General features: G+C 52.0%; 9 protein-coding genes across 9 annotated transcripts; 5 read left to right on the forward strand and 4 right to left on the reverse strand.

The window, feature by feature from the left end:
• Positions 1-28: 28 nt before the first annotated feature.
• On the forward strand, positions 29-1,034 carry BJX68DRAFT_245019 (uncharacterized protein). The gene is made up of 4 exons (XM_071041429.1): positions 29-233; positions 314-344; positions 418-491; positions 552-1,034. Exons 1-4 carry the CDS (start codon positions 181-183, stop codon positions 628-630), a joined length of 237 nt encoding a protein of 78 aa, XP_070894826.1. The 5' UTR covers positions 29-180; the 3' UTR covers positions 631-1,034.
• On the reverse strand, positions 1,035-4,324 carry BJX68DRAFT_270900 (uncharacterized protein; the record flags this gene model as incomplete). The annotated part of the gene is made up of 2 exons (XM_071046813.1): positions 1,035-3,256; positions 3,304-4,324. The coding sequence occupies 2 exons, from the start codon at positions 4,322-4,324 to the stop codon at positions 1,035-1,037; spliced, it is 3,243 nt and encodes a 1,080-aa protein (XP_070894827.1).
• A 615-nt stretch (positions 4,325-4,939) lies between these two features.
• BJX68DRAFT_257924 (general substrate transporter) lies at positions 4,940-6,984 on the reverse strand (the record flags this gene model as incomplete). Its single annotated transcript, XM_071043438.1, has 6 exons — positions 4,940-5,236; positions 5,317-5,634; positions 5,700-5,782; positions 5,876-6,255; positions 6,323-6,476; positions 6,576-6,984. The coding sequence occupies 6 exons, from the start codon at positions 6,982-6,984 to the stop codon at positions 4,940-4,942; spliced, it is 1,641 nt and encodes a 546-aa protein (XP_070894828.1).
• Positions 6,985-7,614: 630 nt separating this feature from the next.
• BJX68DRAFT_278498 (NAD(P)-dependent alcohol dehydrogenase) lies at positions 7,615-8,867 on the forward strand (the record flags this gene model as incomplete). The annotated part of the gene is made up of 3 exons (XM_071048551.1): positions 7,615-7,641; positions 7,704-7,826; positions 7,938-8,867. The coding sequence occupies 3 exons, from the start codon at positions 7,615-7,617 to the stop codon at positions 8,865-8,867; spliced, it is 1,080 nt and encodes a 359-aa protein (XP_070894829.1).
• Positions 8,868-9,418: 551 nt separating this feature from the next.
• Positions 9,419-11,516, forward strand: BJX68DRAFT_278499 (FGGY-family carbohydrate kinase; the record flags this gene model as incomplete). The annotated part of the gene is made up of 3 exons (XM_071048552.1): positions 9,419-9,651; positions 9,778-10,332; positions 10,404-11,516. Exons 1-3 carry the CDS (start codon positions 9,511-9,513, stop codon positions 11,514-11,516), a joined length of 1,809 nt encoding a protein of 602 aa, XP_070894830.1. The 5' UTR covers positions 9,419-9,510.
• A 75-nt stretch (positions 11,517-11,591) lies between these two features.
• Positions 11,592-13,948, reverse strand: BJX68DRAFT_245027 (Zn(II)2Cys6 transcription factor). Its single transcript, XM_071041430.1, has 3 exons — positions 13,736-13,948; positions 12,942-13,681; positions 11,592-12,883 (listed from the first exon to the last, which is right to left on the reverse strand). Exons 1-3 carry the CDS (start codon positions 13,882-13,884, stop codon positions 11,733-11,735), a joined length of 2,040 nt encoding a protein of 679 aa, XP_070894831.1. The 5' UTR covers positions 13,885-13,948; the 3' UTR covers positions 11,592-11,732.
• Positions 13,949-14,872: 924 nt separating this feature from the next.
• On the reverse strand, positions 14,873-16,182 carry BJX68DRAFT_245030 (general substrate transporter). The gene has a single exon (XM_071041431.1). The coding sequence runs from the start codon at positions 16,131-16,133 to the stop codon at positions 15,066-15,068; it is 1,068 nt and encodes a 355-aa protein (XP_070894832.1). The 5' UTR covers positions 16,134-16,182; the 3' UTR covers positions 14,873-15,065.
• Positions 16,183-17,130: 948 nt separating this feature from the next.
• BJX68DRAFT_245032 (glycosyl hydrolases family 2, TIM barrel domain-containing protein) lies at positions 17,131-20,930 on the forward strand. The gene has a single exon (XM_071041432.1). The coding sequence runs from the start codon at positions 17,499-17,501 to the stop codon at positions 20,697-20,699; it is 3,201 nt and encodes a 1,066-aa protein (XP_070894833.1). The 5' UTR covers positions 17,131-17,498; the 3' UTR covers positions 20,700-20,930.
• Positions 20,931-21,935: 1,005 nt separating this feature from the next.
• On the forward strand, positions 21,936-24,609 carry BJX68DRAFT_270907 (uncharacterized protein; the record flags this gene model as incomplete). Its single annotated transcript, XM_071046814.1, has 4 exons — positions 21,936-22,421; positions 23,278-23,575; positions 24,335-24,530; positions 24,588-24,609. 4 exons carry the CDS (start codon positions 21,936-21,938, stop codon positions 24,607-24,609), a joined length of 1,002 nt encoding a protein of 333 aa, XP_070894834.1.
• Positions 24,610-24,791: the final 182 nt, after the last annotated feature.

The raw sequence follows: 24,791 nt of genomic DNA on the forward strand, positions 1-24,791 counted from the left end.
TGTAGCCTGTGCAGCCATTGGCCAGCGTGCGTGTCTTGGGCTGCAGCAAGAGCCTGCTTGGCGCTCGCAACAATTTAATCCTGCTGCCTGCTAGGGCTGAGCGCGTTGCTCTCCGACCTTTATCAACCTCTTGAACCTCCTGCCTTTCAGCAATCCTCATTTCGAACCAGGAGAGCCACCATGTCTTACCAACAACAACCATACGGTGATCATCCACCATACCAACAGCCCTAGTGAGTCCGGCCGCAAATCTGTGCTCCAAGAAACTCGGAACCAGGCAGCAGCTAACCACTCTCTTTTCTGGTGTGTTTAGTGGCTATCCTCCTCCTCAACAGGGCCCACCCGTCAGTTTCCTGTCTTTTTTCTCCAATCCTCAGTAAACCAGTAGGCGCTTACTTATAACGATCTGAACAACAGATGCAATATCAGCAACCCCCTCAGACAGTTATCGTCCAAGAAGAGAAGAAGGATAGAGGCTGCCTGGCTACCTGGTACGTTGGTGCCCGTCTACACTATTCGACCTGCAAAGCATGATGATTAACGTCCGACAGTCTGGCCACGATATTCTGCTGCTGGCTGTGCGGAGAGACATGTGAATGCTGCTTCGACTGCTTGACCTGCTGTTGCTGATGACGATGTGGAAATAATTTGATATTTCTCCGCGGTTGTGATTACAACATACTAGGCAAAATGGTTTCTTTTCAGTTTATGATGACTAGTTGGACCATACCCATGACGATCGGAATCTCTGTACTACGCTTGAGTCTGTTCTAAATTTTGCTTGCTCATCCTTTGAATATGATGCGTGGATCGTTGAAACTGCTTTCTTACCAGTCTGACCAGAGATCGAGAGAAAATGATTCCGTGAGAAAATCAGGGCCATCCCGAGTCTCGGTCTTGGCGAGAGGATGACCCCATATTTCCGAGTCTCGTGAGATCCTGTATTACATTTCAGTCGCCACGTTGGACGGAAATGCTCTGCTGGTTCGGCGGGCTAATCAATAAGTCAGGAAGAATATAATTGTCGATATTCATCACATTCGAAATACACCCATCAAACCTCGCAGTTTGCGAAACTTCGGCTCTACATTCCCTCGCGAAGAGTCCTTCGAGGCGTGTTGAGTCTGCTCTTTTGATTCCTTCCATTCATCAAGCATCGTGACTGAAGATATGGCGTCTGGGTGATCTGAACCGAGGACCTCCAGGCGACGCTCTGCACATGTTTGCATAAGGGCTATGGCTTGTGAAGTCTTTCCCATATGTTTAAGAGTATGGGCCAGAGTATGCATGCTATGGAGAGTACCGGGATGTGCCGGGCCAAGGAGCTGTTTCTGAGCCTTTAGCACCTGGACTCCTAGCTCTTCCGCTTCCTCCCATCGCTGTTGATAGTGGTAGGTCAGTGCAAGGCTGACCATGCTGTTTAGCGTATCCGGACTTCCAGGCCCAAGCACCCTCTTCCTGATGTTCAATGCCTGAAGCTCTACCTGTTCTGCTTCGTTCCATTTCGATTGAAACTGGCATGTACCGGCGAGAAGGCCCATACTATCGAGAGTATCGGGATGTTCTGGACCCAATACTCGCTTTCGGATCTCTAGAACGTGTGCAGCGAGTTCCTCTGCTTCCTTCCATTGCCCTTGTTGCTGGTAAAGCGGTATGAGGTGGGACATGGTGATCAAGGTTTCCTCGTGCTCTGACCCTAGGACCCTCTTCTGTGTCTCGAGTGCTTGGGACACAAGCTCTACCGCTGGCCTCCATCGTCCTTGGCTGTAGTGTATTGTGGCGAGGTTGACCATGCTGACTAAAGTAGCAGGGTGCTCCAACCCTAGTACTTCTTTCCGGACCTCGAGTGCTTGAGTTTCCAGCTCTTCCGCTTTCTTCCATTTGAACTGCAACATATAATTGGACACCAAGTGGTTCATGCTGGTCAAAGTGGAGATATTTTCTGGCCCTAGTATCCGTGTCCGAATCTCCAAAACCTGGACCTGCAGCCTTTCTGCTTCGGCATACCTCCCCTCACGACACATGGACGCAGCCACATTCTTGATGATCTCGGTATAATTCTCACGCTCAGTCTGAAATGTGCTATCGGCCAGCAAGAACAACGCGTGAGGTAGATACGCCCTCCAAACCTGGCGGTTCTCATGCTTATTACTCGGGAAGAGATTGGTCAATCTGACGGCTGTCTTTGTGAGATACACCTCGTATCGACCCTCCTTTCGCAGCCAGTTTCGGGTTGCCAAATGCACCAAGCGATGTAGGGTGATATTACCATTGCCAGGATTCATGGTAATTAGAGAGTACGCACCGAGAAGACCAAGAGCGTCGATCGTCTGCAGCTTAGACGCCGTTGGGAGAAGCGACTGCGGGATATCGCGCGGATTGACACATGCCATGAATTGTAGGTATTCAGCAGCGAGTCCGTTCAACTTCTCGATTTGGCTGAACGACACCAGCCACGTCTTGGCTACAGGATTCTGCGCGTCCTTGTACCGCCGCTCATCCATAAAGTCTTTGCTTAAGAGCTCAACGACATCTGTCTCCTGTTCCTGTAGAAGGACTAAGTAGTCAGAGACTGTGATGCCCTTCTTGTTGATATACGCCGTAGCCTGGCTGATGGCTAGTGGGAGAAATTCGAGTTGTTCAAGCAATTCGATCATGGTCTGACGGTCATGAGGCAGATTGCTGAGAAGAGACCTTTTCAGAAACTCCACCCCTGACTTTCCGTCGAGTTGACGAACATCTACGATGTCGGAAGATACCAAGTCGACGGCTAGCTCTCTATTTCGGGTGGTGAAGACGACATGGCCCTGCTTGCTGGATGGAATGTAGTCTCTTAGTGGTGGGTTATTATCTGTGCTATTGGTCCACATGTCAGTATCGTCGGCGTTGTCGAATATAAGAAGCCACTTTGTGCTGGCTTGTTGGAAGTACGTCTTCAGCTGCTGTTTCACCTCTGTTGGTTTTGCGACCTGGATCCCAAGCATGTCGGCGATAGTCAAACAGGCCTGTTCAACGGCCTCGTAGCTGGTGCATGGGATCCAGAAGATGGAACAGTCTAACTCTCTATCTCGCATGCGGTAAGCCAATTCGAGCGCAATTTGGGTCTTCCCAACTCCTCCTAACCCCGCAATGGCGATCTTTGTCGGTCCGTCTGGGTGAGACATCATGTCCTCCACTTGGTCGAGCTCACTCTGCCGGCCGACAAACCGCATGTTACGCTCAAATGGGACCATCAAGTTACGTGTCGTTCTTGCATCTAGCACTATTAGTATGATGCACGGTATGATTAAACGATCTTCTAACCTTCTTGCCTTGTCGGCATCCAGTATTCCAAGAACGCCTTTGCCGCCGACGCCCCAGTTGCCGCCGCATACGCTTGCCATAATTTGTTTTTATGACTATCGGCGTAGTCACAGACGCCTTTGATAATAATACAAGGGACATTATCCCACACTCCTGAACCTTCCATCTCAAAGCCAATCACTTGCTCCTTCCGGACGATTTCATCGCGGTGCTGCCCAGACTTCATCACTGTATCCGCGGAGGCGACCGTCCCGATGTATATTGAGGGCCGAGTGGCTTCCGACACCTTTCGACATCTGATCGCTCGGCCTTTGTCACAGATGAGCTCATCGCAGTTCTGCCCCAACGCGACATCGCAGATTTCATCATTTGAGCTGTTATTCAAGCAGGAGCAGCCAGTAGGAACTGATCCAGGGATGTAATGCTTATGAACGTACGATGACTCGAACAGGATATCTGTGACTCGTGGATGCTGCCATCTTGTTCCTCTTTGCTGAAGTGTTTGAAGGTATTGCTGTGTCTGCTCCTGAAACTCCCGGCGCGTGTTCTCCGCACGAAGACCGTTCAGAAGTGTCCGAATCCTTCGAACCGGCCGCCCGAACGTGTCTTGGATATGGCCGGTCTGGCGTTGAAAGCCCCCTGGATACTGTTTGCCGAAGTCGTACTGGAGTACGGAATCGCTAATGATCACGTCGCCAAGGAATATGTCTTCATATCTCGGTGGTGGTGGGCCGCCTCCACAGATGCCCACAACCAGGGCGAGCTCGATGCCCGTGTAGCTCACTAGCAGGCTAGAGGCAACCGCCGCACTCTCTTTCCCCATTCTTCGCATGTAGCATACAACGACGTTGTGCTTCCCAATCCGCCCATTGACATATGCGTTTGCGTCGCCTTGCTGCACACCATAGTATTTTCCCAGTCTGTCATAATGCTCATCGAATAGGGCTTCAACGGCGTCTGCTTCGAGGGGAAGGGCGCAGATAATCGCGATTGTGAATTCTTTGCGGGTTCGTGGGCGCATCGTACTTGAGTGGAGATGATTGATACCATATTCCTGGCGAGACTTTCTTAGAACTTATGCGAAGTTTGGCTGAAGTCGCAGGAGCCCAGCTATATGAAACTCTAAGCGCCGGGCAGCGAGGGGTAATACTGTGCCAGCTAAGACTGCGCACGTGCCTCGCAGGTTTATGTTTTTTTGCACCAGAGCCTTGCATTACGGCGCTAACCTGTTGACTAAAGAGTAATAATAGCCAATCATTCATGGACTAATTAGGCATGGGACAGAATAATACCATAAATAGCTATAGCTGAAACTCACCACCTATCATGTTATGGAATAGTAGCTAAGCTACTACTAGCTAATAAAAGGTCTAGACGAGCTCGTTCAACACTATTTCTGGAAGTCGCTCCACGAACACCCTATGACAGCTGGTGTAGGTAATAGTATTGTCCTCCTTGAGGCGGGGACAGAAATCTCCCACAATTTGGTTTTTATATATAACGATAGGTGGAAAGAAATGAAATCAAGCATCATTTGGCAATGCGTAATCTCAAACACAGATTACCTACCTATCTATGTAGTCTGGTAGGCGACCCGCGAATGGAAAGTCCAAGGTGGGCCGGGGTTTGCATCCCTTCAAGACGAGACATGCTCAGACCCCGGCTTATCTTCCATGTCGCCCTTGTCCCCGTCGCAGACCTTCACTGCCCTTCCAAGGCTCGGACTGTTCTCCATGAGGACCTTGAAGTTGCGTTCTGCATCCCAATTCCAGGGAGTGTTGGCGGCAAACAGCAGATCCATTTCCTCGAGTGTGCGCTGGTTCGACTCAGGGTACAGGGCCCAGACCATGGGGATGGAGATGGCATTGGCTATGCCGAAGATGTACAGCGTCTTTTCACCGATTGCCGAGAACATGACGGGGCAGAGGAGGGTCTGTTCCAGTTAGACTTGTACCTACTGCATACTGGACTCGCCCGGTATTGACTTGACCATCTCATTAGGGTTAGACTCACCAACCATCCATTGCCAATACTCCACCCCACAACCCCCCACGCATTGCCCTTGGCCCGGACCGCGAGCGGGAAAATTTCCGCGGGGTACAGCCACGGGACGGTCAGCCACGTGGCACCAAAGATGAATGTGAAGATAAACACCATGGACGCGGCTGCTGCGCCATAGGATGCTGCGTGCTCCGCGGTATCAGCTTGTTGGCAGAGGTAGGAGAACCCCCCAGCGAGGAACATGGCGATGCCCTGGCCAACGGAGCCCCAGTAGAGGGTCCAGCGGCGGCCGATCCGATCGAGAGTGAAGACGCAAATTAGGGTTGAGAACTATTAGGGGAAAGAGAGTATCAGTCAGGCGAGCTGGAATGTGAAACGGGGGTCACTGTACGTACCATGTAGAAGATATTGTTCAACCCGCTTACCCACTGGCTCTTCTCTGTGCTGAAACCTGCCATGCGGAAGATAACAGGTGCGTCTACCGTCGCCTCTCATATTAGGTTTGGTCCTCCAGTGGAAACTTTGCCTGAAACCCAGCTTGACGCAGGCACAAGGTACTTGGGCAACTTACAAATCGTCACCCCAGCAATCCCCACCCATTCCTGCATAATCTGGAGCCACACAACAAGTTGCACGCGGCGTCCAATATGCAGATCCCCGGAACCTCGTCCCGTAATCATCGCGATGTACGACGTATTGAACTCCCTCGTCTTTTCCAACTCGGCGATATTGCAGATATCCTGGAATTCCGCCTCTGCCGTGACAGCATCACCACGCAGGCGGCCAAGAATATACCGCGCTTCCTGCTCACGGCCCATCTTGACAAGCCACCGCGGGGACTCGGGGAAAAACCACACAGCGACAAGGAGGATTATCAGAGGGATGATCTGGAACGCAATGGGAAATCGCCAGCGGAATGCGGAATTACCACCGTCGATGAAGGAAAGGCCGCTGCAGGTGTACTTGTAAGTTATATCAAATACAAACACTTCCATAAGACATCTAGTTGGAAACTCACAATTCAATCCAGTAGGCAACCACAACGCCGAAAATGTTTAGGGTAAACTCCATGGCAATGAACTGGCCTCGGGAGGTATACTCGGCGGCCTCGGTAGCCCAGACGGGGACGATTGCATTCAGGATTCCAGTGCCAACTCCGTTCACCAGGCGGGCTGCATTGTCATTGCGGTTTTGTTAATATGCGAGGGTCGAGTCCCCAGAGAAGACGAAGAAGTAGTAGAAAGTATAAAACAAAAGGAGGACACACGCACCACAAATAATCCAAACATGATCCCCCGCAGAACACTGAAGGGCAGCGCCGACAATCGCCCAAACCGCGCCGACAGCAATAGTCATGATACGTCCAAACTTCTCTCCAAACCATCCGCCACCGAGCCCTCCAACCAAGGTACCCAGGTAGTACACAGAGACAATCCCTCCCTGCAGGAGACTGTCCGTGATGACCGGCACGTTGTGGTCGCCGTCAATGGTGGCCGTGTGACCGATGCCCATCAGCTCAATGTAGTCCTTGGCATTGTTGACGCCGCCCATCATGCCTTGGTCATAGCCGAAGAAGAAGATTGACAGGCCGGCGATACAGTTGATGGCGATGAGGAGGCTGCGTTTCTCGAGCTTGTGGACGATGTTCCACCGGTGGATTGTGGAGTTGGACTCGCTCATGGTTGCTGCTGCGAGAGGTAGTAAGTAGGTAGGTACATCAATCGGAAATCAAAAGAGGAATATATGCAAGGAGAGTTGAAAGTGGTGTAGACAATGGGATATGCGATGATCCAACGGGGTTTATATACCCTGATACGCACTGGTAGCTACTGTGATCTCAGCCCTCCGCGCCCCAGACTTACCCCGACTTGAAAAGAAAAGCCGGGGATACGACGGGAAAAAGCGCCATTCTGTCCGTCTGCGCTATTTTTTCGAGGGTGGGCAAACGTGCAGTGTTCGAAACGGTGCCGTGGGTCGTGACGGGCAAAACGCCGTTTTGGCCGTTGGCAGTGGAGTCCAAGTCGCTCGGTGGAGCGTCGTTCCCCACTTGAACCAATTCAGCTCTCATAGCTACAACATACCGTTCCAGAACTCTAGATACTAGTTGTGAGTCTACAGGTTGCACGGAGATACAGTACGCGGAGCCCAGATAAAAAAAGAAATTGACGTGAGCACGGGGAGAGAGGAGTGCACAGGGTCCCAGGGGAGTCTACAAAGTACATAAGGTAAGTGGTAATCCGATGATATATCTTCCTGACTGCACATTTCTCAACATATAATCGAGCACCATAACTGGTGATCTGTTCAGCCATGGGATCCCTATCCGACAACAACACGGTAAGCCGTTCAACAAAGCCGTAATGCACACAGAAGTTATACATCTAACGCAAATCAAACAGAATCCCTCCCTCGTCCTCGAAAAGGTCCAAAGGCTGAAATTCCAGGACCGGCCAATACCACAGCTTCAAAGCCCGTATGATGTGCTGGTCGCTGTCAAGTTCACTGGAATCTGCGGCAGCGATGTGAGTTTCCAGTCTCTTTTCATGCCTTGCCTGTTACAATGCACAAATGTTTATGTGTCCATTTGCAAGCGTGGTGTCTAGCTAACAAGCTCTCGACTTGCATTATTATAGGTTCACTACTGGCAACGCGGCAGCATCGGCCCCTTCGTCGTAGAACAACCCCTCGTCCTCGGCCACGAGTCCTCCGGAATCGTCACGCAAATCGGCTCCAAAGTCTCAACTCTCCAAATCGGCGACCGCGTCGCGCTCGAACCCGGAATTCCCTGCCGCCGCTGCACCCTCTGCAAAGCCGGGACCTACAACCTCTGCCCTGATATCGCCTTTGCCGCGACACCACCATATGACGGCACTCTGGCGAAATACTACTGTCTGCCGGAAGACTTGTGCTATAGGCTCCCTGATACCGTCAGTCTGGAAGAGGGCGCGCTCGTCGAGCCGCTGAGCGTCGCAGTGCACCTTGTCCGGCAGGGCGCCGTGAACCCACGATCCTCCGTTGTGGTATTCGGCGCCGGGCCCGTAGGGCTGCTGTGCTGCGCGGTGGCTAGGGCGTTTGGGGCGCCGAAGGTTGTTGCGGTTGATATTCAGCGCGGACGGCTGGAGTTTGCGCATGGGTTTGCGGCGACGGGGACCTTTCTCCCGGCGGCAGACAGCCAGTCTTTAGAGAATGCAAATGCGCTGCGCCGGGAGAATGGTCTTGGACTCGGTGCTGATGTGGTCATTGACGCGTCGGGGGCCGAGGCATCGATCCACACGGGGATCCATGTCCTCAGGCCCGGGGGCACGTATGTACAGGGGGGTATGGGCCGGGATGAAGTGCGGTTTCCCATCACGGCTGCGTGTACTAAGGAGCTGAAGGTCAAGGGGAGTTTTCGGTATGCGAGTGGGGACTACCAACTTGCCATTCAGCTCATTGCGAGTGGGGCGGTCAGGGCTCGGGATCTGATCACAGGAGTTGTCAAGTTTGAGGAGGCAGAGCGGGCGTTTGAAGATGTCAAGGCCGGCAAGGGGATCAAGACGCTTATTGCTGGTGTTGAAGACTGACCTTGGAGCTGAGGTTGGGTGTGAATATAGACTCGAAGTACGATGTGTATCGAAATGAATAGTCCCTTTTTTTCATCATAGTACCTCTATGCAGAGGAATTTGTTCTGTATATACCCAAAAGCATAAAACCACGTCTCCAGACTCTCTAGCATAAAAGCTTTTCCCTTGGCGAGGTTGAAAGCTGAGATATCAAGTCCTAGAGATCACGACTCCAGCACCTATCACTCCCCAAGCTACTTGTTATTATGCTATTTTCCTTGGTTTCATCAAAAGTCGGGTTGACCCGCTCAGCGACAAGATCGAGTCTAGCCTCTAGCTCGGGCGACCGAGCACAACTGCGTCTGGAACCATTTTTGCGGAGAACGGGCGAAACGGCGTAAATGCCCGAACAGTCACTGGCTCCACTTGGAAGCGACAAGACGGGCTGGACGGCGAAAACCCCGTGATTGCCAGGTTCTAGAATCTGGTAGCCACGAACAATGGCCAGACAGTAATGTGCAAGGCCGGCGACGGACAGCCCAGCCTAGAGATGGAAGGACGCGTTCTGTATCAAATGATTTTATATTTGGCTCTTTCACTCTCGGGGCTTTCCCACCTGCTTCCTGAAACTTTCTCTTCCAAACCCATCCCCAAGCCGAAACGATGCAACTCCTGAAATCCTACTACATCGGCGTGGATGTCGGAACGGGCAGTGCCCGGGCCTGTGTCATCGACGACACCGGCGACATTGTCAGTCTCGCTTCCGAGGATATCGGCCTTTGGAACCCCCAGCAAGAATACTATGTACGTGCTGTATCTAGCTCTAGCGATGCGATCCGCCCACATTTGAACGATGGCCTTTGGCCTGCATGTCGCGGAAACAAACTGCACTGACCCAACTGACTGAGACATTCTGCATAATCGCATTAGGAACAATCCACAACCGACATCTGGCGCAGCATCTGCTCATCCGTGCGCCGCGCCCTCGCCGAAGGGAATATCGACCCCGACAAAGTCCGCGGCATGGGCTTCGACGCAACGTGCTCACTCGCGGTATTCAACAGCGAGACCGACAAGCCAGTCTCCATCAGCAGCCCCGGATTCGACACGGACCGCAACGTGATTCTCTGGCTGGACCACCGCGCGATGCGCGAGACAGAAGAGATCATCAATGCGACCGGCCATAAGGTGCTTCGGTATACCGGGGGGAAAATGTCGCCCGAGATGGAAATTCCCAAGATCCTCTGGTTGAAGAGGAATATGGCGGCGGATGTCTTTGCGAAATGCAAGTTTTACGATTTGGTGGATGCGCTCACGCACATTGCGACGGGTGGAGAGGAGACGAGGAGCCTCTGTAGCCTTGTCTGCAAGCAGGCGTACCTTCCCAAGGGGGTCGAGGGGAGTACGCTGGGCTGGCAGCGGGACTTTCTCGAGGAGATTGGATTGGGCGATTTGGCTGCTCGTGAGTTTGAGCAGATTGGTGGTGTTGACGGAGATGCGAGTTGATCGTCCATTCTACTACGGGTTGATCAAGCAGCTGACTTTGATTATTTTAGACTGGACAGCATCTTCACGCTGGAGATCTCGCAGGCGTACTCTGCGATAAAGCCGCAAAGGAACTCGGTTTGCCGGCGGGAATCGCGATCGGCAGCGGCGTCATCGACGCATACGCAGGCTGGATAGGAACAATCGGCGCAGACGTCGACCTCGACGAGGAGAAGGAAGAAGTAGAAGAAGAAGACAATAACTCAACTGCAAAACCCAAGGACCGACAGCGGTCGAGAGTATTTACCCGGCTGGCAGCCGTCGCAGGCACCTCCACGTGCCATCTCGCCATGTCCCCGCGTGCGGTCTTTGTCGCGGGGATCTGGGGCCCCTATCGTGATACAATCTTCCCAGGCTGCTGGATGGCAGAAGGCGGCCAATCGGCAACCGGACAGCTGCTGAAACATGTTCTGGAATCCCATCCAGTGTACAAGCACGCACTTTCTGCTGCGGATGAGCTGAAGATGAACATTTTCCAATTCCTGAATGGCCACCTGTATGCGATGGCCCGGGATAGCCGGGCCTCGAGCATAGCATACCTCGCCCGCCACTTCTTTTTCTACGGAGACTTATTCGGCAACCGCTCCCCACTAGCAGACTCCACGATGACTGGGGCGATCGTCGGCCTCACAAGCGACACATCGCTCGACGGGCTCGCCATTCACTACTACGGCACGCTAGAGTTCATCGCCCTGCAGACGCGCCACATCGTCGAGACGATGAACGCATCCGGCCACGCCATCCGCTCAATATTCATGTCTGGGTCGCAGTGCCAGAACGAGATTCTGGTGAATCTTATCGCGTCGGCATGCCGCATGCCTGTTGTGATTCCGCACTATGTCACCGCGGCTGTCTGCCATGGGGCAGCGATTCTTGGTGCAAGAGCAGCAGCATTGGCAGCAGGTGGTGGTGATGGTGCAGGCTCAAACGCTACTACTAAGGGCGAGCCACGAGTGGACCTGTGGGAGGTGATGCAGAACATGAGCAAACCGGGCAAAGTATTTTATCCGACGGAGAGGCAGGATGAGATGGCACTGCTTGCGGTCAAGTATCAGGTGTTTTTAGACCAGGCTTGTAAACAGAGGGAGTATCGCTCTTTGGTGGACAGAGCTCTTAATGAATGACCAAATAGATTGGGAGCAAGTAATGGGATAACGCATTAGTTGAAGGATATATTGTTATTAGTATTTGCGCGATGGCCATCGCTGCGATTTGAAAAGCTTCATTACTCGTAAAAGGCGTTGACCTGCCCAAAGTAAGTAAGATTCAGACTTGGACTCCTTTCCCATTGAGATATTCTTTTCTTCCACGTAGGGCATAATGCTACAAAATGGTCCGTATTATCCCGTTTCTTCGATCAGCTCAATCAGCACCTGTCTCCCGCGCTTGATATCCGGAGCTTCATCCTCCCAGTACGTCAGAGCCTCAAGCGTCTTGGTGAAATGACCTCTTAGATCTTCTTCAGCAAGGTCAATCCCCGGCACATCCAGATTCCCACTCTTGACGAGCGCAATGACAATCAGCGAGGCGGTCACCAGGGCTCGGAGGTCGAACCAGATGCCGTGGTGGCGGTGGCGGAGACATCGCGCCTGGAGGATTTGCATGCAGCAAGTGAAACCGGACTGGGCCAGAGCCTGCATCGATGCTGCCTCACCCGCGGTGAGATTGGAGGGTGCTGCTGCTCCAGTGGTCATTGGGTGATGGATGACAAAGTAGAGAAATGGTTGGTATAGCCAGAGCCGGATTTCGAGCAAGCGGTTGCCGATGGCCCAACTGAGTTCTAGGGAGATCGAATCGTGCAAGTCATGGTTGCTGCCATGTCCTCCACCTGCAGCTGTTGCGTGACCTGTTGGGCTATTGGCATTATTTCCGTAGTACTGCATCGCGGGAGGCAGGTTCGCCGCCCATGCATTGATTTGCGACTCGAATTCCAGCGCAATGGGAATAAAAGGCTTGAGGGTCGACCAGGTCGACGCAGGCCTGTTACCTCGGTAGAAGGCGTTGAGAACGCGATTTGCGATGCGTCGTAGCGCGACCTCTGTCAGATAGTAGTACCAGCTTTGCTCTTCATCGAAGAGTTGGACAATATGGCGGCGCGCTTCAAGATCCGGTCGGTCGAATAATTGATGCTGCTGAGTATGTGCAGTGTGGCGACCCTCGTCGAGCGACCCGGGCGGGAATTGGTCGTTTCCAGGATAGTCGTCGGAGAGGGTCGGCGGGGTCGGAAACAAGGTAGGGTATTCGAATTCCGCTATTGCAGATTGTGGCAGTGGGAGCTCGACGCGTATCTCGACCTCGGATTTGAAGCATGACCAGTAGAGACTTTGCTCGAGTCGGCGGGCCACAGAGTCATGCTGGGTTTCTGCGTCGTGTGCGGACATGTCATCGATACTGAGACCCTCTATGAGTCGGAGACGGAGCCGGTAAAACGTCGAAGCCTGCGAAAAGTGATTCCAGGCAGCAAGTGGGCGAAAGGTGTACATCAGGTAGACTGCAATGGAACCAATCAGCTGAGAAAGAAACATTTCGGCAAGGGGTCCAAACCATACCACCAGCAAAGAAGTGACACTGCGCGCCTATCACCGAGTGGCGGAGGAGGCCGATTCGACGACAGGCCAGTACGAAGAAAGTCTCCCCATCGCGCAAGTCGGCCGCCGACACGGGAATGGAAGAGCCCGGTCTCGCTTGGTCGTGAAATAATCTCTCCATTTGGGGCGCGTTCATCGAGTGGGTAAACGGATGTGAGATACTCCCAAGCGCACAGGCCAGAAGCACAAGGCAAGAGTGGGCATCCCATTGCAGGCCAAATTCAGCAGCCCGTCGCCCCGACTGAACGAGAGCCTCCAGGTCCAGAATAGGGTTTTTGGTGTGCACGTTCTGGATGAACCGGTCGACTAATGCGGGGATATTCTCAGTTGGAGGAGACTGGAAGCCACTGGGAACAATCCAAGTGTCGGTTTGCCTGCTGCTCTCGCCCCCATGCGGGGACTGGAAGAGCGTAGTAACTAGGGAGCTGTCGCGGAACCGTCCACCAAAGACGGGCCATGTAAGGATGGTGTCTGCACTTCCGCCACATGCAGGGACTTGCAAATAGTCCCGCTGCGACTCGGCAGCTCCAGTGGCGAAGCCTGTATTGATGCCGCACTCCGAAGGTGGACAGATCTGTGGGAAAGCATTTGCATTCGGATTCGCATTTGTGCTGGCACCCGAGGTAAGCAGGGACCTAATATTCTCAACCTCACGAGACAATTTCTCAAGTTGCTCGGTTACTCTGGTCATGTTGCGGTCCCTGCGGGTTGGATATTAGCAGGACACCTCGCTGCTCGAAGAAAGACTATGTTACTCTTTTTCATGCTCTCCACGTTCAGCGTAGGCGCAAGGAAAGTTGTTGGCCTGGCAGAATCCGCATGCTGGGCGTGCATTGTCACAGCGGACTTTGCGTTTTCTGCAGGTTTGGCAGGCTGCTGCCCGTCGTCGCATTGCTCGTGACATACTTGGGCCAGGGACAGGATGAGGACTGTCGAGTATTTCCGAAGTGCTTGCCGTTTTGTATAGTGAGATGATTAGCCCAGCCACAAAGTACAAGTGACGAACGTATTTTCTTCGTCCTGCTGGCTGACTGGGTCACATGACCCCCCACCCGTATGGATCGAATTGACCAACAATCTCAAATTCGTGGAAATTTAATTATGTAACAGACATCCAAATTAGGCAAGGCACGTGAGCTACAACCGTAAAAGCTCTCACTGCTGAGGTTTCTAAAATTCGCGTCATCAGGTGATTTCCCCGCCGTGACAGTATCAACGCCCACTGCAACTGGCCGCCTCTCAGCATCCTGATAACGCAGCGCCGGATACGGATTAGAATCGGCGGGACGACATTCTTTTCCGCTAGATTGACCTTGCAATTTCCTTCGGTGTGGAAGGTGGAGCTTGACCTGGTCAACATCACCTTCCCAGTGGATAGTATAGTGTCGAACTTGCGGGTCCAACGTAATGACTTGTATCAAACCTTTGCTGCGTGCCTGCTTGTATGGAGGTCTCTGCTTCTTCTATCTAGCTGCGATGTACGACTAAATACATAAAATAAAGGGGTAAATGACTAAACTAAATTAGGAATATCGGAATATCAAATGACCGAGCGGATGCTGAATAAAATGAGATCCTAGTTGTATCCTAAGGTCGACATATAGCTTCAAAAGCTTGGAACTTTCCAGTGGGAATTTAGGGACTTGAAACAGCATATCCCGGAGGTTAAACGGCAAAACACCATATCCAAGGTCTGACATGTATTAGAAAATAATACTAATTATATCCTGGTTAAGTAATTGAATGGGACGCGTGCTGTGCGTAGCTCCCTAGGATACCTATGTATTCACGGCTTTGCTTCTCTTCAAATGCTATTTTTGACCCCATGTTTTCGGGTAATCACAGATACTAGTAGCAGGTAGATAACCAATCTTCATGCGGGAATTGTGTTGGTCGATATTTTAAAATAGGCTCTTATTCAAGTTTAATTTGAAATCTCTTAATCAAGCAAAAGAACCTCGAAGCTCATGATGGATTGCGACTAAATATAGTCAAGAACGCACCGAATTGCGCACCTAGCCCTTCTCCGAGCCTTGAGGCCAGGATGCTCTCATCTGTTCCGTCCTATTAGGGCCCGCGTCCATTTTACCGATTCTGACTATGCTCAACATGCTCAACAAGCTCAACAAGCTCAATACCCTTCTTGGTGGTAGCAACCTGCTCAAACGCACTCTCGGTGTATCTCGCCGCATTATCCATGCGCTGCCGCTTGCTTACCCTGCGAACCCCCTTCCAGCTGATGAGAGCATTATCTCCATCGAAAATTCCCGACACTTCCTCCAGACTCAGGTTGGCCGTCTCTGGCAGGTACAGGTAGACGACCACAAAATCAAACGCGAGCAGCACGACATAGGTGATGTAGTACCGCCAGCCGATGGAATCCATTGCAATCGGGTTCACGTAGCCATTGAAAATCCCCGCGAGATTCTGCGCCAGGCTAAAGATCATCGATGCCTTGCTGCGTAGCGAATACTGCGGGATCTCCATGACCAAAGTATACACCGCAGGGGAGAAAAAATGCGACCCCGCTTGGAAGATGAAGATCATGAGCAGAACGGCCGCGGAGAGACCTTTGTTTTCGTAGTTGGCTTGCTCGGCTTTGGCGGAGCAGATAGTCCAGAGCAGGAAGGCGACGAACATGATGCCCAGGGCGATCAGGAGCTGCAGCCGGCGGCCGAACTTCTCGACGGTGCTGACGAAGAGACCCGATGTTAGGATGGACCAGATCTGGAGTCCCACATTGATGAGCAGGATCTGTTTCTCGCTTTCGATACCGATGGACTTCAGAACGAGGACCAAATAGTAGCTCACCAGGGCGTTGCCCTGGAGCTGGCGCACGAATCCGAGGAAGATAATCAAGCATAGTCGGTAGAAGTTGCCTGGTGAGCTGAACCACTGTTGCCATCGCGAGGCCTTGTTCAGTTTCTCGGCCTCGATCGCAGCAGAAATCTCGACCATTTCGTGCTGTACCAGGGGCGAATTTGGATCGCCGAGTCCGTGATACTTGACGAGGATCCTTTCGGCTTCCTCGGCGCGATTCTGGTCCACAAGCCAGCGTGGCGATTCCGGAGTGAAAAAGACCAAAACAATCTGTACCAGTGGTAGGGCTCCCTGGAGTAAACTGGGAAGACGCCATGCCCATGTCGAGCTCATCTTGAAGGTGCCATATGTTGCCAAGGCAGCAATGAGAGCCCCTACTGGCCAGAAAATGGCGATCATGGCAGTGATGACTGCTCGGTGCGTTGGATACGAGACCTCGGCCAGGAGGAGCAGCGACACAACACCAAGAATACCTGTGCCCATTCCGACGATAAAGCGAGAGACCACAAAAGTGTCAAAGTTCTGTGCTGCAGTCTGAACGATTGTGCCGATGATAATGAGGATGGTGCTTCCGAGGAGAGGCCAGCGCCGGCCAAAGCGCTCGCAGAGCCAGAAGGAGATGAATATGGTGATCAGGTTGCCGTACGCGAATCCGTTGGACATGGTGCCTAGTCTTGCGCCCGCAGGGTGGTCAAAGTACGTGGTCCAGGACGGAACCGCCTGGAGGCCGTTCATCATCGATCCATCAAAGCCCGTGGTCGCCCATGCGAGTAGAGCAGAAAAGAGGCCCAGATTGAGCTTGACCAGCTCTGGGTATTGCCACCAGTGCTTGGGCAGTTTTGCCAACGTGTTGACATCGACTCGGCCGGCCGTCTCTTCGGGGCGTTGCACATATTCAGTGCGTTGCCTAGTCTGGCTGTTGGGTGGGTTGTCCATGATAGTAATTTGAAAATAGAAAATGTAGTTCAGTGAATTACCGATTGCGTTACTTGATAGTGGACGGTAACCGGCATTTTATGTGATCCAAAAAACTACATGGCGATATTGTATCTACCCCAGAGTCAGACGGCGGCCTGTGCCGACTCTCCACTCGGGACTTTCCCGTTTATGGGCAACCCATGTCAGAATTCCAGGGTTTCTCCGGACTCCAACTCGATAGCAGTGCTCCGAACACCCTGATTCGAGAACCCCCCTGAGGCCTCCGATCTCAAGGTTCAACCACGGAATACAGGTGGCCGAAGAATCGACAATACCCTACGAAGAGCGTCTTCGGATACAGGCGGCATACCGGGGGCTGGCCGATATGGAGGTCCACCTTATGATTAAACAGGGCACCTACCCTTCCTACAGAACAAGCACGCTTTAATGCTTAGATTGCTGGCAATGGAATACCTCGTATTGCCCTGTCTTACAATCCTTACCCCAAGATGGCCGACCCCTTTCAGTCTAGCACCTGTATCGTATGATCCTTCCCCTGTCTTACATCCCTTTTCAGTTCGCAGCAACATGATTGCTGCCTGGAATTGCTCCAAAGGAGTCACACTCATCTGGTTCTTTTTTTTCCCACCAATGGCTCCGCAATGTTCCGCCGGTATGTCTGTGACCGTCAATATCCCCGCGTCAATATCTTGACTTTACCGCCGTTAAATAGCCCTCTCTCATCTAAAGTCTGCCGAGAAACCAACAAACACCGCTAAGATGACCGATCCTACAGCCCATTCTTTCACTCCCCCTCCCGAGGGAGACCTGTCCGACCCCAACCTTTTGGAACGACACCGACTGCCTCCCCGTGCCTTCTTTCTCCCACCGGAACATCGTCGCATAAACCTCAACGGCCAATGGCAGTTTTCCTACTTTCCCACACCGACTGCCGCCTGGAGATCCGTCGTGGAGGCAACAACCCCATGGAAACAGATTCAGGTCCCCGGCCACTGGCAGCTACAGGGTTACGGTGCCCCGCAGTACGCCAATGTCCGCTACCCGTTCCCCGTCGACCCCCCAAACATCCCCGCGCACAACCCCACTGGGGTCTATCAGCGCCTCGTCGAGATCCCCGAGGATTGGAATAGTAGCCAGTATAAGCTGCGGCTTCGTTTCGAAGGCGTGGACAGTTGTTATCATGTGTATCTGGACAACCAGCTACTGGGATATAGCCAGGTCAGCCGGAATGCGGCCGAGTTCGACATCACCGAACACGCTGCAACCGCGGCTCAGGAGCCAGGACGGCGTCCTATGAGCCTTCTCGTCTTTGTCTACCAGTGGTGCGATGGATCCTACCTCGAGGACCAGGACCAGTGGTGGCTCTCTGGGATCTTCCGTGACGTGCATGTGCTTGCCTTCCCGGCGGCGATTCATATTGAAGACTTTACACTCACCACCGATCTGGACTCCGCGTACAGGGATGCCGTGCTTACAGTTAATGTCGAGTATGCAGCAGCAACAGCAGCCTTGGTCGCATCACAGGACATTTCCCTCTACATCCAAGTGAGCGATCCACAGAGCAGGGAAGTGGTTGCTGAGGATTCCGTCAGCTTCAAACCATCCACTTCTGGAGCTCACCGGCGTTCCCTGACAGTCTCCAACCCAAAGAAATGGACCGCAGAAACTCCGCATCTCTACGAAGTCTGCATGAGGTTTTTGAGCCAAGGAGGAGAAGAAGTCCACAGCGTCCGGCAACGCATCGGGTTCCGCAAAGTGGAGATCCTGCGCGGCAACATCACCGTCAATGGCGTTCCAATTCTGCTCAACGGGGTGAATCGCCATGACCACCACCCGCGGTATGGTCGTGCAGTCCCTGTTGACTTTATGCGGCGCGATTTGCTCATCATGAAGCAGCATAATATCAACGCTGTCCGCTGCTCGCATTACCCCAATGCCCCGGAGTTCTACGACATGTGCGACGAGCTCGGCATCTGGGTCATGGACGAAGCGGACCTCGAGTGCCACGGGTTCATCGAGGCGGTGATCCATGATGAGAATTATCCCGAGGGTACAAGCTGGAGCGATATCAAGCACAAGTGCTTCGCCCGCTCCTCGGAGTTTCTATCAGATAATAAGTTATGGCGCAAGGCCTATCTTGACCGTGCAGAGCGCTTGGTGAAAGAGAACAAAAACCACACGAGTATTATCATCTGGTCGCTTGGTAATGAAGCCTTCTACGGTTGCAACCAGCAGGCCATGTACGACTGGATCAAGGCGTACGATCCTTCTCGGCCGGTCCACTACGAGGGTGATAAGAATGCGGCCAGCGCAGACATGTACAGCTACATGTACCCTTCCATCCGGAAACTAGAGCACTACGCGGATCTCGAGGGCGATGATTTTGCCAAGCCCATTGTGGTCTGCGAGTATGCGCACTGCAAAGGAAATGGACCGGGCAATCTGCTTGAATACCAAAACCTTTTCCGGACCAAGCGCAGACTACAAGGCGGATACATTTGGGAGTGGCAGGACCACGGCTTGCTCACTACAACGGCGGACGGCGGCGAAGAATACTTTGGGTACGGGGGCGATTTTGGGGAGAAACTGCATGATGGCAAATACTGCATGGATGGTCTTGTGAACTCGAACCACGATCCAACGCCTGGTCTTGTTGAGTTCAAGAAGGTTATTGAGCCGGTCGAGGTCACCCGGAAGGGGGGCGGCGATATGCTGGAGATCCGAAACTGGTATGACTTCCAAGATCTCAGCCATTGTACTCCAACATGGCAGGTTGTCAGATGTGCCGGACCGCTGGTAAAAACGGAACTTGTTGTTGCCAGTGGCGTTTTGTCTCTGCCGACAGTCGAGGCTGGTCAAACTGTGACTATCCCCAGTCCTTTCAAATCGTTCGCACCACCCACCAGTGCCCTCCAACCTGGTGAGGTATTATATGGCAATTTGACCTTCTCATTGAAAGAGGATGTCTTGTGGGCAAAACGGGGTCATGAGCTTGCCTGGGCACAGTTTGAACTCGCTCGCAACGAAAAACCTGTCGTATTCCCGGCCTTTTCGACAAGTCGCATCACCGTCGACACTTCGAGCTTGGGAGTCCTTTCCGTAAAAGGGACCAATTTTGAAATCACATTTGATACTACCTTGGGCGTCATATCGCGCTGGATCTCCAAGGGATGTAATCTTTTATCAGACGAGGATGGCGGACCAAAGCTTGGAATCTGGCGGCCTCCTACCTGCAACGACCTCCATGGCCATGCACTGCAGTGGAAGAAGCATGGCCTAGATGCCCTCCAAGTCAGCAATGTCGTCTTCGACTGCGCCGAGAGGGCTGACGATGGCCCCGTCGAGATTACTATCACCCACCGTCTTTCACCCCCGGTAGTCCTGTCAGGCTTCAGTGTGAAGCAAATCTACACAATCGACACCTCTGGCGCGATGACCATCGCCGTCAACATGACCCCCATTAGATCCAACCCAACCTCGCTTCCCCGGATCGGGCTCGATCTATCCCTGAGCTCGGCCTTCGAGCAGGTCGCCTGGCACGGCAAGGGCCCGCACCAGAGCTACAGGGATAGCAACGCGTCCACGCGGCAAGGGATCTTCAGCTCGAAGATCTCAGACCTCGACTTCTTGTACGAAATCCCGCAGGAGAACGGGAACCGGAGCCAGGTCGAATGGGTGACCATAACAGACGCCTATGGGAGTCGTGGTCTGCTGGCTCGGTTCAAGGATAGTAATAATACCACCACCAAATTCAATTTCCAGGCTTCGCACTACTACCCCGATGATATCACCAGCGCTACACATATTTACCAGCTGACTCGCCGACCCACAACCTACCTGCGTCTGGACTATGATCACCACGGCCTTGGGAATGCGTCCATCAAGCCCTTTGTTTTGCCGCCGTATGAGCTGAAAAACGAGGCTGTGTCTTTTACTGTCGAGCTGCGCACCATAGGATGAGGTGTATTACGAAAAAAAAAATAGGCCACAATGAGGAAACACGTACTTTGATATTTCCATGGTCACCAAGCTTCGTGGATGAAGATGCCGAATGTTCTCGAATCTCGTCGGAAGTGGGCGCTTTGTATTGAGTTGAAGTCTTTATTATTCCATTTAGTCTGGTACATGCATATATATACAAACAAAAAGTAAAAAAGACATGCTGAAATATACTGAGTGGTCTAATAAAACACAGCCACTGCTTCGCAGGAACGGTACTCTGGTTCGTAATCCAGCAGCTCTCCAAGGTCTCCCAGTCCACCGACAAAGCTGCGTGAATAGCGGACGTATTCCATCTCACTCCAAGCCGCTTGCGATCAGAAACATTCCACAGCCTTGCGTAATCTACTGATATATAGAATGTACTCTGCTCTTTATTCTTCCCTCACAAGGTCTATCCTACTATACATATATATATACACTCCATTAATATCCCCTATATCTTTAAAACCACAAATACAAGTGCTCACTCCATATGTAGTTACACAGGCGCTACGTATACACAGTCTTCCAGCTCTTATAAAAAGGATGAAATACCCGGTACGAAATCCAGAAATCCCCACTTTTCCAACTATCAGCCATGGGTCTGAGGAGCCGCTGATCTTCTTGGAGCTGTGTGCACCATTACCGTGGAACGACGCCCGCCACCCAAGAGTCTAGATACCCAAGAACATCTACCGCCTGCCATGTTTCAGACAGCACTAATCACTCTCACAGACACTTTGGCGGGGTATTTAGCAGATTTCAATAGTCTGTATGTTGATAGTACCCGGAAAAAGACACCAGGTGTTCATAGTCTAATATGCCTGGAAGAGGTGGTGTGATCAGCCCCGAAAGACCCTGCAGCTATTCTGACTTCGTGCAGAGCACCGTACCAGTCACTTCAACTTTGGCATTAGGTTACAGCTATAAATAATCACCACACAGCCTCCATGCACTTTGTGGTTCCAGGGTATCACAAGATCAAGCATGCCGGATTTGCCTGGTTCGCAAAACAATTGGCAGCCACGTTTGAGGTATAGAGGCGCCTTCCGCAGTCATGATGTCAGTGGAAAATATCTCCAGTAGCAATAACAGTAACTTCTGATCTATAATTCAGCACCTCCCACTTATCGCTGTACTTAACTGTCTTGTCGATGAGAGTCGCTCTGATTCTGTCCTAATATTTAAATAACTCCTTGATCGCAATCGACTAAAATGCGCCTCGTGTGTGTTCTCTTTGCCTCCCTCGTGGACCTTGGCGCCGTTGCCAACCCCATGCGTAATCACTCAGGACATCCCCTCATATGCCCCGGCCTAAAGACGCAAGATCGAGGCTGTATCCGCTACACGCGCGGGTTCGACATCACAGGCGTCGTAACCGAAGTCGACCTGCACTTCCCGCAGATTCAGACGGAATGCGACTGTATACAGGCATGCCTGAACCGGTCCACCACGTGTGCGAACTACGTTTACAAATTCTCCACACCGGAGTCGGTCAAGTCGGGCCACCGCACATGCACACTCTACTCCGATTTCAACCTCCCCGCAAACGTGACCCTGCAGTTTGACTTGAACAGCTCCAACAATACTAAGATCAACGCGGCAGAGATTATGGCTGAGGGCAATAACCCCCACATGGGCGGCCCCGTCCCACAGACCTTCAAAGATGTCAATCTTAACACCACCTGCGATCCCGATGCCGTATCTGGGCCCGTCTGGGCCCTTGATAATGGGCAAATACAGTGCTAAAAGGAGGGTCTTGAATGGTTGCCGCGGACAATGTGAGACGATGCTGCAACACTAGGTACTTGTGTGCGACGAGGGTTCTCCCTCTGTTGATTCTCTCCTCATTTGAATATGCCGCTTTTTCGTTTGGTCCATCCGAAAATGATTCGCTCTTCTAGCTCGATATTCCGTGTTCGAGAAGGCGCCACTCCACTGTGGGGCACCTTTATATAAACCCCGGACATCATCTGAATCCAAGGTCTCGTCGACATCCTGCATGACATTCGGTGGTAGAGAGGGGCAAACAAACCAGAGACCCGAGTATAAAAGTGATTTTCCTGATAGTGTCCAGAATACCACCAAATTAGTATTAGCCTGCGTCAGTACGCTTGTTTCACAGTCACTTCAATTTGTATTCAATCTCCAGAGTATGACCTAAGCTCAGGAACGGAAGCGAGGTTTCAGCTACATTATATTATATCCGCCGTCCCTTGAGCCAAGACGTCAACCTCCTCAAGATGCCAACCGTGTTCAGCATTAGCAGCCCGTAATGCCCTTTTACAATAGTGTCTGCTTGGCCTTCTTAAACTAGATAGTCTATCAGATGCTCAATGTCCTAATATTGACCCCACTAATAAAGCAGAGTAGTACTTAATATCTAATTAGTGCCTAAAGTCTTGTAGAATAAGCAAAGCAGCAGCTAGATCATGATCTTAGCCATAAGTTTGCGCCTTTTGGTCCCCGTGGGATCTACGCGGTTCCATTCAAGATTACATGCGCGGTAACCACCTGTCGCTGGGAGGAAGTCTCCCTCGAAGCTGATGTCTCTCAGTCCTATAACAGGCACAAGCATCTGCAGTTCCTGGTCATGGAGACGCAAGTTCTCTGCCCCCTTCTTGCTGTCCCCGGATTGCTCATTACGCCCGAGAGCCCTCGATGGCTGATTGACAGAGAACAAGTTGAGAATGCGCGCAATGTATTGGCAGACCTGCATGCCGGCGGCGACAAAGCCTCTCTCTTTATCAATTCTGAAGCTCACAAGGTTCATGGTGCCATCGTAGCAGAGAAGGAGGCCAATGCATCCGGAAGCGAGCTCGACATGGTCAAGACCCCGAGAACCCGCCACCGTCGTATGATTTACCATCACTCTGTGTGTTTTATCCCAGTGATTCACCAGTGGTATTGTGTCTTTGCGTGTTCAAAATGTGTATGCTAACCTGCCTTGGCATCAGTTCAGAAAAGGCTGAGAGTTTCTCAATTGTCAGCGCAATGCCGCAGCCAAATGTAAGGAACCGCGTGCAACGAAAGGCCGAAGCCGCGGAAATATCGACTTGGTGAATTCGAAGATGAGGAAACGTTTAGATGTCAGCGAAATAAGTCTTGGCGCCTGTGCCAAAGCACAATCGAGACTGTGGCGAAAGCAACCCCCAGCATTCTTCCCTAAGGAGCAAAACTCGAAACTCACTCATATCTGGGCACGACCGAAACTGCTCCATTTTCCACCGGCCAAGTCCCTGGGTGTGTCCCAGTATTCTCGTTTAGCCGCCGCAGGATCTTGGCCCTCCACATCCCGACACCATCCCATCGGCTCCACGCCCTTCGCGCCACCCATAACGACGAACGGGCAATCTCAACCACCAACAGGGGTGCAACTGCCCGTTCAGGTTAGACCTATTCTAAGGCGAATACATCGTGCAAGGTTAATATTCGATATTGTGGGGCCCCGGCGTCCACAAACTCTGGTCTTAAACGGCTCATACCCCGATTGAGTATGCAACTAATATTCTGTTCACATTATCCATCCGGCTTTTCCAACGACATCTCTAGTCTCTAAATTCTTAACTAACCTCAGAAGCGCAGAATGAGTCCTCAATCTGACATACAGGCAGCTAAGCCTCAGGTTGATCAGCTAGAGGTCATCCAGCATCTAGAAGACACAGCGAATGAGAGCCAGCTGCCCTTTTGGAAGCTTATATTTGAACACCGACGTGTCTGCTTGTATGATCTCTTTGCCAACAGTGGTGCACTTCTCTTCGGATACGAAGTCCTGGTCCAAGGGGCGATCACGGCCTTGCCTTCTTTCTCGTGAGTATCCTACCGACATTGCACTACCAAAGCAGGTACTGATGCCCTGATATTTAGTATGTCATATGGCTCCTACTAATGTTATCTGCCTCCAGAGGGTCGCAACGTCCGCCAGGGAAGGAAAAGTGGCGAAAGTGAAATGAGAAGCGAGGAACCTGGCAATGGGAATCTGCTAGAAGAAAGCCGTGGCCTTTTATTCCATACCACTTTATTTAGCTTACAAACAATCTTAATGAAGCCACACAAGTCCATTTACTATTC

Source organism: Aspergillus pseudodeflectus, assembly GCF_044049435.1.
Source record: "Aspergillus pseudodeflectus strain CBS 756.74 chromosome Unknown BJX68scaffold_54, whole genome shotgun sequence".
NCBI classification, from domain to species: Eukaryota; Fungi; Ascomycota; class Eurotiomycetes; order Eurotiales; family Aspergillaceae; genus Aspergillus; species Aspergillus pseudodeflectus.

Bases quoted from the DNA above. Each gene is read 5' to 3' on its own strand.
- BJX68DRAFT_245019 (XM_071041429.1), top strand. From the start codon at position 181: ATGTCTTACCAACAACAACCATACGGTGATCATCCACCATACCAACAG. The intron at 234-313 runs GTGAGTCCGGCC...TGGTGTGTTTAG, and splicing joins CCACCATACCAACAGCCCTA to TGGCTATCCTCCTCCTCAAC. The intron at 492-551 runs GTACGTTGGTGC...AACGTCCGACAG, and splicing joins AGAGGCTGCCTGGCTACCTG to TCTGGCCACGATATTCTGCT.
- BJX68DRAFT_245027 (XM_071041430.1), bottom strand. From the start codon at position 13,884: ATGTCACGAGCAATGCGACGACGGGCAGCAGCCTGCCAAACCTGCAGA. The intron at 13,682-13,735 runs GTAACATAGTCT...TCCAACCCGCAG, and splicing joins CGTGGAGAGCATGAAAAAGA to GGACCGCAACATGACCAGAG. The intron at 12,884-12,941 runs GTATGGTTTGGA...GTTCCATTGCAG, and splicing joins GTGTCACTTCTTTGCTGGTG to TCTACCTGATGTACACCTTT.
- BJX68DRAFT_245030 (XM_071041431.1), bottom strand. From the start codon at position 16,133: ATGAGCTCGACATGGGCATGGCGTCTTCCCAGTTTACTCCAGGGAGCC.
- BJX68DRAFT_245032 (XM_071041432.1), top strand. From the start codon at position 17,499: ATGACCGATCCTACAGCCCATTCTTTCACTCCCCCTCCCGAGGGAGAC.